The sequence below is a fragment of the Meleagris gallopavo genome, chromosome 14 (genome assembly GCF_000146605.3).
Source record: "Meleagris gallopavo isolate NT-WF06-2002-E0010 breed Aviagen turkey brand Nicholas breeding stock chromosome 14, Turkey_5.1, whole genome shotgun sequence".
NCBI lineage: Eukaryota > Metazoa > Chordata > Aves > Galliformes > Phasianidae > Meleagris > Meleagris gallopavo.
In genome coordinates, this window is record NC_015024.2 from 11,279,534 (window position 1) to 11,292,821 (window position 13,288).

The window sequence follows — 13,288 nt, forward strand, 5'->3', positions numbered from 1 at the left end:
CTCTCCCGGCACGCAGGACCTGACCTCGGCGCTGACCAAGCGGATCACCCTGAAGACTCCGCTCGTCTCCTCGCCCATGGACACGGTGACCGAGGCCGGCATGGCCATCGCCATGGCGGTAAGTGCCCGCCCTGCCCGCACTGCGCCGCGCCGCCGCCCCGGGGGATGCTGGGGGCAGCATGGCGTGGGCCTCTCGGGCACCTGGAGAGCCCTCTGGAGCTCCTGCGAGCTATCTGCTTCGCCCTGTCGCCCTCTAGAGCAGCGGGGAGGGCCGATCCTGTGCTCATCCCCAGGCTGCTGTGCCCCAGGCAGCGCTGCGCATCCTCCTGTCGGTCCCATAGAGAAGGGTCTCTCCGCATCCGTCTGTCAGTCCCCTAGGGAGGGTCCTCTCTGCATCCACCCGTCGGTCCCTTAGAGAAGGGCCATACCCCTTCACCCGCAGCTCTCATCTGCCTCTGTGTCTTCAGCTCACAGGGGGAATTGGCTTCATCCACCATAACTGCACCCTGAGTTCCAGGCCAACGAGGTGCGGAAGGTGAAGGTGAGCAGCAGGGTGTTTGGGGAGGGTGGTGGAGCAAGGGTTGCCCCGACGCATTGCAGCATCTTGCACGTGGTCATACAGACCTATAAGATGGTTTAGGTCTGGAGCCCTTCCAGCCTGCTGGAGAGCTGGGAGAGGAGCTGCAGCTGCAAGATGAGATTGCAATGTGTGCTGGATCTTTTCAGAGTGGTGGTGTTGGTGTGGTTGCCTGCAAAAACCTCATGCTTTTGTTGTACATTATGTCAAGCTCAGTGTGGGTTTAAAATGTGGGTGGGGATGTTGCCCTTAATTTCAACTAGGAGGTTGGGCTGGGAACTCCTTCAAATCTAATGCAATCTAACTGAGCTTTAGTGCTGTTTTGCATCCTGGTGATGAGCATCTGGCCAGGCTGGGAGGCTGCAGACCTTTGTGCCTGGACACTGTCTGCCAGGTGTTGCTCAGCCTATCTGCTGAGCCTCTCTCTTTTCAGAAATACGAGCAAGGATTCATCACAGACCCTGTAGTGCTGAGCCCCAACGACAGAGTGCGAGATGTGTTTGAAGCCAAAGCTCGTCATGGATTCTGTGGGATTCCCATTACAGACAACGGGAAGATGGGGGGCAAGCTGGTTGGCATCATCTCATCTCGAGACATCGACTTCCTAAAGGAGTCAGAGCACGACTTGCCCCTGGGCGAGGTGAGCACCTGCTAGATGTGAGTGTTATGCTAGGAAGCCCTTGTGCAAAGGGGAGGGATCAGAGCTTGGCTGTGAGAGGCTGTGTCAGCAGAAGGTAGCAGGCTCTGTGTTAGCTCTGCCAAGTCAGTCTTGTCTAGGGCTGAGCATCTCCTCCATTTACATCCTCTGCAGCTGGTGCTTTCCGTTGGTGCAGGGGTTCCCAGTGTTCTTGCTTGCTGCTGCCGTCCCATTCTGGTGTGGGCTGGGGTTGCAGCAACTGTCCTGTGCCCAGTAAGCCTGCCAGCCTTCCTTTCCTGGCCTGCCTTTCTCTTCACGCCTCATCTTGACTACTCACTTTTTTAGAATAACACTCTGAGCATGAAGATGAATAAGTTGCCTTTTATAACGCTGCACTCTCAGACTCCCTTCTTGCAGGAACACATTCTCTGCAATGCTGGTGTTGATTCCTGTTAGGTTGGCTGTTTGTGTCACTTGAGCTGTGTAACTGTACACCACGGTGGGTTACACCAGCGGTGCCTCGGGGCCATCCACTGCTCTTGGCTCAGGACTATTATTAGCTCTTGGTGAACAAACTTGTCACATGCTCATCCTTGTTCGCTTTTAAATCTCCTATAAATACCCGTAACAAGAGTCCTGCAACAGGAGCAGGTTCTAAAAGCATGTATGGCCCTTTGACGCAATGCTGATCCATTCAGAAGAACCTGAAGAGAACCTCTGCTCATGCTTCATGAGGCTCGTTCAGCACTGTGGAGTTGGAAGCTCACTGCTGTTGGAGAAGGCAATGAATGGTCTCCTAGATCTTGCCATGTTTGCAGCCCAGCAGTGGTCTTGCCAGCCCATTTGTTGCTATCCAGTTAAACACGAGGGTCTCCTGTGGGTCCCACGGGATGTTTCTGTGATATTTCGGGCTTTTTCTGAGAGGTAGATTTTGTCAGAGACAAGATTTTAGGTGGATGTAGGCAGGGTGAATATCCTCCCTGATGCAAAATGTCTGCTCTTGTGGTATGAATACCTAAAGTATTTTATCATTTCTTTCGCATGCAACTAACTGACCTTCCTTGAAATTCAGTCTTCCTTTTCAGCTTTACCTGGCCTTCTTGAGTAACCTTTTGTGAGAACATCACATGTGAACTTTGGGATCACTGGGGTGGGAAGGGGCCGGGTGGTCTCCCCAGCCCTCTGCTTGTTGTTCAGCTGCCGCAGGTTGCTCGGGGCTGTCTGTCTTCAAGGGACGGAAGTCTGACCGCTTCTCAGCTGCTCTTCTGGTGTTTGGCCACAGTCACGGTGAAAGCTGTTTTCCGTATCCCACATCAAATACGCCTGCGTTCCAGCTGTGCCCGTTGCCCCTTGCTTTTCTGCTGTGTTTTGATGTTTGTTTGTCATAGTGAGCGTGGGTGAACATGTTTGTTTGGATTCGAGTGACTCCTTTGCCCCAGTGACCTTCCCAGCAGCTCGCTATTCTGAGCAGAGCCCTCGCAGAGCTGTGTGCTGGGGCTGCTGGCTGCTGGCTGCACACAGGGTTGGGCACAGCATTTCTGCCAGAGCAGCAAGCAGTTCTGGAAGCATCTCCAGCCCTTATTTGCCTGTGCCCTGTTAAAGAAAAGGCTGTTGGTTTGGGTGACATCTTATTGAGGGTCATCTGAGAGTTGTTGCTTGCAGGTGCTCTCCCTTGGCTTGCTGAGGCCCTCTGCCAACTCTTGAATTCACTGCACCAATGGGTTTGGGGGCTGAGTGTGACAGATCCCATCTGGCTGCTGCTCACATGGGGAGCATTGGAGGCTGTTCCTGGGTGTTGCTGGAGGTGTGTTGCTGTGCTGTGGGATCCTTTGTCTGCAGAGCACTCCCACTGCGCTGTGGAGCATTTAACGTGGGCAGAAGGGCTCAGTATTTTCAGATCAGTGCGAAGGAGTTCTTATGACTTTCTGTCTTCTCCCTCCCACCAGATCATGACAAAGCGGGAGGATCTGGTAGTGGCCCCAGATGGTGTCATGTTGAAAGAAGCAAATGAAATTCTGCAAAGAAGTAAAAAAGGTACGTGTGAATGTCTGTGATGCAACAGAGCGGTGGGAGTGCTGGTCTGGGAGGAGCAGGGGGAGAATGTGAGCACATCATCTGTGAGTGGGTGGACCATGGAGAGGCCACGTGCCACAAGGGAAGGACAGCAGGGAGAGTGCCCCGAGCCCTGTGCCAGGGGATGGAGTTCACGTGTTCATCCCAGATCTGTTTGAAGTTTGGGGATTCTTGGCAGCCCAGTGGCAACAAGGAGAATGCCTGGCTGTCCTGCCACACCTCTTCTATTTTGTATCCTGGCATTTGTGTTTTGGCACCCAGTTCAGCTCCGTTACAGTTTGATAGTTTGACTTGAACTCCTAGAATTCTCTATTACACAAATTTTTCAGTCATTTGGGCCCTCTGCAGATCAGGTCAAGTTCAGTAGTTGTGATCCAAACTCAGACTATACCTAAAAGAACATGAGCCACTCGCTCCTCTGAGGAAGCAGCTGATGGTGGAAGATGTCCCTGGCCCCTGGGAAGGAAATAGTGGGGTTTTCTATCCAGCTGCAGTTCTGGCCTCAGTTCTATTTAGTGCATCCTGGCAGCCCAGCAGCTGGGCTTTGATAATGCTGATGGCCATGATAACCCTGTTAGTGGGTGTTCGTGCACCCGGGCAATAGGGAGGAGGAAGAAGGAGGGAAGTTGATACTGAGCATCCTGCTTATGTAATCTGAATGTTTGCCTTATCATTGGTTGTGCTAGCCATATTGCCAGGAGGCAGGGGGTATCGTTAGTAGCCAAGACAGGTTTAATAATGCAGCTCTGGGTCAGCACCTTGTACCAGTGCCTTCTGCTACTGCCCTGCCACATGGCTCCAGGCTGCTGTCTGTCTGCAGGAATGTTCTCTGTTTCTCTCAAGGCAAGCTGCCAATTGTTAATGAGGATGACGAGCTGGTGGCAATAATTGCCCGCACTGATCTCAAGAAGAACCGAGACTACCCTCTGGCTTCTAAGGACTCCAAGAAGCAGCTGCTGTGTGGTGCTGCTATCGGGACACACGAAGATGACAAGTACCGGCTGGACCTCCTTGTGCAGGCTGGCGTGGATGCAGTTGTGCTGGTGAGCTGCTGGAGGGACTGGGTGGGTGAAGATCTGATCTGAAGATCCCCTGGCAGTGGAACAGCAGCATGTCAGATACTGTCAAGGTGCTCCACCTCTGCTCTTAAAGCTTTCAGGCACAAGGCACAATGGTCAGTGCTGGTGTTTCCACGTTTTTTTCTCATCCATTGTTAGCCTGCAAGTCTGCTGTGCTCTGAGGGCATGGCTGAGCTGTGCTGCAGCTGGAAATGTTTAACCAGCACTGCCAGCTGCCTGGGTCACTGACAGTCAGCGTGGCTTGATCGTGAGGTGGTTGACATCTGGTATTTGGACTGTTCTGCTGCATAATAGAGAGAGATGCATTCCTCCTGCCTTTCTGTTTCACCTGCAGTCTGAGACGAGGCAAACCGTGTCCTGTTGGTAGAGCAGCTGGTTCTTACGTGCAGCCAGATGTGCTGCTTGTTGCCTACTGCTGATAAGTAGGGGAGCTGTGGGATTGAAGTGGGAAGGATATTACTGAAGTCTTTATGATAAACTGCCTTGCACAGGGAGGTACATTACTGTCTTGATAGCAGCTTCCACTCTGGTTCTGTGCTCAGTTTGGGGTGTTATTCTGCCCACTTAGCAAGTTCAGCAGAGATCTCTGTAAGTAGAGCGAAGATCGGAGGTTCTTCCAGAGCTGTGTATATAATCTTTTACAGAAATTCCAGTTGAAATTGGTTTTCTTTCTGTTGCAGGATTCCTCTCAGGGGAACTCCATCTTCCAGATCAATATGATTAAATATATTAAGGAGAAATACCCCAGCCTACAAGTTATTGGAGGAAATGGTAGGCATGTGTTGAAGAGTTCTTGTTTCTAAAGTATGTTTGCTCTCTTAGACATAGAGGGAGCTGCAGGGACATGAATGAAATCATGGAATCATAGAATAGCCTGAGTTAGAAGGGACCTGCAAGGATCATCAAATCCAACTCCTGGCCCCACACAGGACTAGCCAATATTTAAATCCTATGTCTGAGAGCAATGTGAAATGAACCTGTTGGTAAATGTTTGAACTTAATGGTTTCATCTGACTTGTGGAACAGAGCAGCACCATCTGCAGATGCTGAGCAGTATCCTGCTGCTGCCACTGTTGCAGGTATTTCTGAAACCTTTATTCTGCAGCACAGTGCCCTGCAGTACTTGGTAGCCCATTACACATTAGCCTCTTTTGCACACTGGTTTAAAATTTTTGGTTAATAATAGTGAATATTGCTTTACGTGACAGTCCAGTGGGGACTTTCTCTGCCTTTTGACTGCAAAGTACAGCAGTCCCTGTCGCTACCTGGCTAGCGTGTTATTGGTGCTGCTCTTGACCTGTGCTCTGCCCTCACTGCTCGGTGTGGCCCAGGAGTGTTTGGCATTACATAGTGCCCTCTGCTACCTCGGTCCTTGGGTATAAGGACCTGATGAACCAATGTCATCTCATCTACTGAGCATGGCTGGGACCCTTAACTCCTGCTTTTGCAGGTAGCAGTGGGCAGGTGGCTCTGGCACAAGTGTCCAGCTGGAGCTCTGGGTAGGGGAAGTTTGCAGCCACAGGGGCAAGCACCAGGGCAGAGCAGCATCATGCACAAATCTGCTTCTCTCTCTTCAAACCAGTTTCTGCTCCCCACAGTTGTGACTGCTGCTCAGGCCAAGAACCTCATTGACGCAGGGGTCGATGCCCTGAGAGTCGGGATGGGCAGTGGCTCCATCTGCATCACGCAGGAAGGTGAGAGAGATCAGCTGTCTCCCAAATAGACCGAAGACATCTGGTCAGCAGAGGTACTCTGCTAAAAGCAGTGCAGCCGGGACAAACTTCTCCCATCGTAACAGCTGTGTCTCACAGCAAGCAGTCCTCCACCCCCTTTGCCCAGGACACTCTCATCACTGGGGTCAAACCTTTGAGGTTGCAGCAGCAGCAAAGGCATTTCCCAGTACTGACTGAGACTGAGTAGAGCAGGTGTGGCACGCGCGGCTTTGCCCAAGGGAGCCACTGGCGTGGGGCAGGGTGGGCTTGGCAGGCAGCCCTGCAGCGAGGGGGGCTTCCCTGCTCTCTGTTCTGTGCTGGCAGAAGCAGCAGTGACAGTGGGTTAATGCACCAGGCTGTCTGTGCTCCCCTTCCCTCTGGCACTAGTGTGCGTGGCGGTTGAGTTTTGGTCTGCTGGGCTCTGTGCCTTTCTGCAGTTTCCAGGCTGAAGAGGGGTTTCTGGCTGTTGTCTCTGCAGTTAGTGGGAGCTTGTGCTGGGCAGAGGCAGTGTCACCCTTAGCTAAGAGGCGCAGAGAGAGCGTCCCTAACGCCTGGAAAAGACTGCTTTGTGGCCAGGCTCAGTCCTCATGTTCTGACAGATGAGGTGCAAAGGGGGTGGTGCAGCACTGCAGCCTGCGAGCACAGCGCCTCTGCTTTGCTCCTCAGTCCTTGCTGTGGGAGATGGCTGACAGATGGAGGTGTTGTGTTAGTGCCCTGCCAGTTCCAATGTGGAACATCTGAGCTGCCCTGGACCTGGACTGTGTTTTTGCTTTGCCTGCTGGGGAGCTGTAGCTGCGGGGATTCTGTGCCTCACAGCCAGCGTTGGGCTGATGCTCCCACAGCGGGAGCAGAACTGAGATGTGTGTGTCCTGCTCTGCCCCAAGGCAGAGAACTGACCAGGGCACACTTTGCTCTGCAGCGTGGTGAACATCTCCGGGGGTGCTGCAGGAGGTCAGGTTGGGTGCTGGCTTGGGGGAAGGAGCAGCGCAGAGCTAGAACATGCCACTTTGCAGCAGACAGGGTTGCTAAGTTTTTTTTAAGCACAGCTCCCCAGGCTTTTGGCCCTGTTAGGGCAAGAACTCTGGTTCTGGAGATTGATGGGTTTACCTTCCTGGATGACTGCTGGGGTACGGTGAGCATGCACTGTGCACAGCCAGCCTGGCTGGCTTGGAACTGGCCTGTGGCTTGGCTCAGAGTAGGCAGGATTTGCAAGGTCAGCTCTGTCCCACACCATATGCTCTGCCTAGTAGCAGGTCACTGCTGGGGTCCTTTGTTCTGCTGCTGTTCTTCTGTCTCTAAAATATATGTGTTTGTTTTTGTTTAGCTGCTCCAAAGATCCCTCCAGACCTAAAGTCCCACAGCCCCAAATGCCCTTCTACTGTCACGGGCACCTATAGTAAGTCACTTGCCCTGTTCCCAACCCTAATTATGTGTCTTGAAGCAGGACCCTTATTTGGCTGCACATGGCCCTACTGCTTGTTTGAGAATAATTTAGCTGTAGATGCACTTGGGGTTTTGTGGCTTTGGATACTGGTTTTGAATCTGAAATTGAAGCAGAGAAGCCTTTCTGAATTCCTAAAGCAGGGTCTGAACTGTCAAAACAAAGGGCATTCAGGCCAAAAGCCAGTTCAGGAGCCTGGCTGAACCTCCTGGCTGGATCCCTAGCCAGGCAAGCATCTGGTAGTCCTGCCTTGGGAGATGATCCCTGAGCAGTCCTCAGTCCTGCTCCAAATCTGGGCCCGTTGTGGGGAAGTTATGCACTGGCTGAGGTTGATTTGAAGCTGACTCCCCCAGGGTTACAAAGGGGCGTAACAGCATGTTACAGCTGTGTACCAGAAGCACATCTCTCCCCACTAATGCCTGATTCTTGTGAGGAGAGAAGGGGCTCGCTCCTGCCCAGCACAGGGTGCAGCTTGGCTCTGTACTTCTCTGATGCTACCGGATTGAGCAGACAGCCATGGTAACCCTTGGTTTTTGCCCTTTCTTTCTGTTTTGAAACACCTCGATGGGAAAGAGGTTTCTGTTGAAGATCCTGGAAGGTTTTCTCTAGCAGTTGATCTTTTAGGGCCACCTTTTGCAGAAACACTAAAAAAAGACAAACCCTCACCCTGACTACTTGGTGTGTGTGTGCTCTGAACCCTGCTTTGGAAGCCTTGCACTTGGAATCTGTGGTGCTGGGCCCTGGGACATTGGGAACGGCGTGATGCTCCCAGGAGCCCTGAGCCAAGTGGTTCCTTAAAGGGCTGGTCTCTGGTTGCTGGCGGAAAGTTTTTGCAGGCTCTTTTTCCTGGCACAATCCTGTAGGTGTCAGGCTTTAGGCCCTCCCAAATGACTTGCTTCTCTCCATTGAGCTCTTCCCTTGCAGCCTCAACGTGGCCTGTTGTAGCAGTGTGCTACCAAGTGAGACCATCTCTTTAAGACTAACGGCGTTCATGTTGGACCTGGCAGACCTCCTTGGCTGGCTGAGCCCTAGCTTAATGCAGAGTTTTGTTCCATTCAAATCAGTTCTTTCATGACCTCTACCTGGCTTCCCTCTCTCAGTGGCTGCTGCTGAGCCCTGGGAACAGAGCGATCACAGCCTCTCGGCCTTGGCAGATCTGCCAGGGAAGTGTGCTGCCAGTGCTGCTGCCAGCAGGCTAAGCCACACCTGGAGTTTGCACTCTGAAGTACTAATCCTGCATGTCCATAATCTTATCTGCTGTATCAGACTAACTGTGATTGGCAAAAAGGCTTCCGGTTAATTGTGGGGAAGTCTTGGTGAAAGAAGCTTATTGGCATACTTGCATGCCTGCAGCTGACAAATGTGTTACAAGACATGCCCTGTGCTGATCTTCCCTCAAGCCTTCCAAGCTCAGTGGAAAGCCTCTAACTGCTAGCGACTGGGAAGTGCAGGTAAATCTGGAGCTAATAACTTCCCTCAAGTGGGGCAGCTAAAAGTGACAGAATCCTGGCTGCATTGCAGGGCAGGAACAGAAATTATTTCCTGTGAGCTATCTGATCATCCTGCCCACTTCCTTTTCCACTGCTGCATGTTTGTGTGTGTGTGTGTGTGCGTGTGTGTGTGTGCGCAGGTGTGTATATATCTAACAATATATCTATACAGAGCTGTGCATATTGACTGTCTCCCAGCCAGCTGCCTCTCCACGCAGTAGGCACGGTGGACAGCTGCTGGGTATACAAAGAAGGGGTCTGGCACTGCTAGAAAGCGGCGAGCAGTGGACATGGTCCATGCTAGGGATGCTCAAGAGAGGAGCATTTGCAATCCACTCCGCTTCCTTCCCGAGCTCCCTGTCTGCCTGCTATGAGCCTCGAGCCTTGGCTCATCCCAGGCGTTCCATCAAAGGGCCCAGTCCCAAGATCATCCCCAGCCTGCAGAGCTGAGGGCCACAAGGATGTCCCAGCAGGTATCTCCCAGACATGTGCTTCTCTTGCAACTTGGCCCAGGGAAGGAGCCCCCAGGGATTTGCGAGTTCCTGAGTACTGGGGCATGTGTGTGCTGGAAGCCTAAAGGGCCTGCTGGGGTGGGGAAGCAGTGCTGTGTGGGAGCTGACTCTCTTCCTGCTCTCTCCCCACCTGTAGTGCTGGCATGCGGCCGCCCCCAGGCCACAGCTGTGTACAAGGTGTCCGAATATGCCAGGAGGTTTGGCGTCCCAGTGATTGCAGACGGAGGGATTCAGACAGTTGGACACATCGCCAAGGCCCTCGCACTCGGTGCTTCCACAGGTGAGCAGAGCACACAGCAGCTGAGTTGCGCACAGTGCCACGTGCAGCTCCATATGGCATCAGACTTGGCACAAGAGCACGTTTAGGAGCTGTGTGCTGTCACTGAGGATTTTGGCAGCCACAGCTTTCCTGCTGCTGACCTGCTGCCCTTGGTGATCTCTTGCACTAGTGATGATGGGCTCTCTCCTGGCTGCCACCACGGAGGCCCCAGGCGAGTACTTCTTCTCGGATGGAATCAGGCTGAAGAAATACCGTGGCATGGGCTCACTAGATGCCATGGACAAGAACTTGGGTAGCCAGAACCGGTATTTCAGGTAAGAGATGGTGCTTTGGGGCAGCAGATCAAGTTGTTGGGATCTCTGATTCACAGATTTTCTCGTTTCTGCTCCCATGCAGCGAGACGGACAAAATCAAAGTGGCCCAGGGGGTCTCTGGCGCAGTGCAGGACAAAGGCTCTATCCACAAGTTCATTCCATACCTGATTGCTGGGATCCAGCATTCCTGTCAGGATATTGGTGCCAAGAGCCTGACCCAAGTCCGGTGAGTGCTCACCTGCACTTGTGCTTAGGTTAGGCCATGGTGCTGCCCTCTGAGGTCTCTGGGCAGGCTGTGCCCAAACTGCTGCCTTGCTGTAGACCTTGTTAGACGCTGCGTGGTACATCTGCCAGCTCCAGAGGTGCAGGAGCATAGCTTCTCATGAACTTTCTGTTGGCTGGGCCCGAAGCATCGTGGGGTTACCTGGCTCTGAGGAGCACAGCAAAGGTCGCTTTGACCACAGCTGGAGGAATCACTGCCTGCCCCATCCCAGCTGCTCTGGCTGACCACGTCAGAGCACTCTGCCCTGGGCTCTGGCTGGCATGTGACTTCTTGTCCTTCCTCCACAGAGCCATGATGTACTCGGGAGAGCTGAAGTTTGAGAAGAGGACAACATCTGCCCAGGTGGAAGGAGGGGTTCACGGCCTCCATTCGTAAGTGCTCCTGACTGGCAGCTGCTTTTAGCTGCATCGTGGCCCCTTTCTGGGGTCAGATAGGTCAGTAAAAGGGCTGTTTTGCTTTTGTCCTCACAGGTATGAGAAACGTCTCTTCTGAAAGAGGCCCCTCTGTGTCTGTCGTTGTGCCACTTGGCCTCACGCTACCCCCGATGGGAGCTGCTCTTGCTGCAGAAGTGCCATTTCTCTGTAGGCTGCCTGGAGCTCCCTGTATCTGTTGGCTGCTTTATCCCCACCTTCGAGGGTCCACAAGCCACCCAGGAACCATGTTCTTGGGCTGGTGCCTGGAGCCTCGTATGTGTTGGCTGTGTTTTACAATAAAAGAGGAAAAGATGTGTAGCTGGGGTGTCCAGTCAGCCCTTCCCTCTGTCCTGCCCTCTTATTCTCATCTTTTGCTGCTGTCCTCTGCCTGCATGCTTTCAAGAGTGCAGGAACAGGGCCTGAGCAGAAGAGGTGAAGACAAAGGAAGGGGGCAGAGTTTTGTTTTGCTTTATAAAAAAAAAAAAGTGTTTGGAAGTCCTGGGGGCTATCACAGGTCCAGGAGTGTTTTACTGAGGTACTGGATCTTACACCATGTTACACGGCCGCCAGGGGACCTGATGGCCCTAAAAGGGGCGGTGTGTGAGGGAAAATGGGGAAGGGACAGCCCCTTCAGTGAGTGCTTTATGGCTGAGGCAGCTCGTGTTAGCAAACCAACCTGGCTCGAGCAGAAAATGAGCGGCCCCTGGGCAGGAAAAACAAATGTGTATCACCATCAGCCACTGTGAGGAGCAGCCGGAGCCAGCAGCGAGGCAAGTTTGCTGGTGCAGTGACAAACGTGTAGGTGCTCGTGCACATGTATGCAGACAGGCATGCACCTGAGCAAGCACACTGAACTGCCCTGTTTTTGCATGCTTGGTGCTCTCCACAACGCAGTGTTTCTCCTCTCTGTGGCCTTCCCTAAACATCCCAGAACACCTCCCACCTGCAGGCACTCTGCCTGCGCCCCAAACAGCAGCCCAGGCTGGAGGCTGCCATGGGAGCACTGGAGTGCTTGCAGGGGCGTAACGAGCCGGTTGTTTCCTGGAAGGCACACGGACAATGAACTCAAACACGGGCTCACAATCAAACAACAGCCTGTGGGCTTATGAATGCTGCAGAAGTTTGCTTTTCTGCATGACTGCCCACAGAAACAACCCTTGCCTGGCCAAGATAGCTTGCAGCACAGCACTGGGTGCTGAAGGTATTTTACATCTAGATCAACACCCTGCCCACAGCTAAAGATGAGCACTGCTCCTGCATATAGGTGTGTAGTGAACAACAGCACTTCTGTCGCTAACACTGCCTGAAAACACACCTCTGCAGCACGGTGATTTGCAAAAATATGCAAAATTAGATTTGCATATGCTAAAACCAGAACCTGGAATTTCATGGCAGCCAAGCACTTATTCACCTGCAGGGTGGAGGGCAAGCACCACAGTTTGCAGCAGCTCAGGGCTCAGCAAGGAGCCACAAACCCCAGAGGAGAGCCTGGGGCAGGTGAGGCGCTGCTGCCAGGAGACAGCCCTGGCACCTCACACCTAACCCAAGGAGCTGCTGCCCTCGATCCACAGCTCCTGGCCAGCTCTGCAGGGTGGTGAGCACACCAAGCCTAATAGCTCATCATCATCAGCCCACCTTTGCTGAGTGTTAACCACTCCGCGATTGCTTTATACTTCTGATTTATGTGTATTCTCCTTGTACAGCCCCCAAGCACGGCCGTACAGCACTCCACAACCGAGAGGCAGCACTCAGCCAGCAGCTGGGCTCCGACTGCCCATCCTGCAGCGTTTCTCTGCCCGGCGCTCGGCGTGGGGCAGCCCCGGTGCTGCGAGTGGGAGAGGGTAGAGGCATTCAGTCCGTGGCAGAGGGCAGCACCGGGAGCCCCGTGTAGGTGCCTCGCGGGGGGATGAGGCCGGCGGCTGTCAGGCGCTTCTCGCTTGTCAGGAAGTTGAAGGTGGCACACGCGTTGGGCTGCGAAAGGAGAGGGACGGTGCAACGGGTCATTGCGTGGAGAAGGACGGCAGCCAAGGGGCGGGACCCCTCCTCACCGTGTCCTGCACCTCCACGGCAATCCCGCACAGCCGCATCTGCCTCAGCACGGTGGGATGGAGCTGCTCCACTCTGTCCCCCGTGCCCAGCACCAGGATCTCTGCAACGAGGCGCAGAGGTGGCACAGAGGCAGGCAGGCTCCTGCGCTGCCCCGGCGCCCGGAGGGAGCCCCGAGCGGGGGTCCCATCCCCATCCCCATCCCCGCCCCGTGCCGTGCCGTACCTATCCGCGGCTCCAGCAGACGGAACAGCGCCAGGCTTTGCAGCGAGATGTCTCGGTGTGATCCGACCTGCGGGCACAGCGCGGCGCTCAGCGGGGCGGCCCGGTCCCCAACCCATCCCCGCACTCTGCCCGCTCCCGCACTCACGTTCCACTGGAGGATGGCGCGGGGCAGCACGGCGCAGGGCCCGACCACCACGCTGCCGCTG

The 13,288-nt window shown here is 53.9% G+C and overlaps 1 protein-coding gene across 1 annotated transcript; it reads left to right on the forward strand.

Moving 5' to 3' along the window:
• Positions 1–4: 4 nt before the first annotated feature.
• IMPDH2 (inosine monophosphate dehydrogenase 2) lies at positions 5–11,129 on the forward strand (the record flags this gene model as incomplete). Its single annotated transcript, XM_019619980.1, is given in 13 exon segments — positions 5–118; positions 468–501; positions 504–541; positions 1,011–1,217; positions 3,161–3,248; positions 4,131–4,330; positions 5,047–5,137; positions 5,965–6,060; positions 9,658–9,801; positions 9,971–10,115; positions 10,198–10,341; positions 10,686–10,769; positions 10,869–11,129. Coding segments are annotated over 13 exon segments (1,407 nt in total), but the record flags the coding sequence as incomplete, so codon positions are not given.
• Between the last annotated feature and the right edge of the window lie 2,159 nt (positions 11,130–13,288).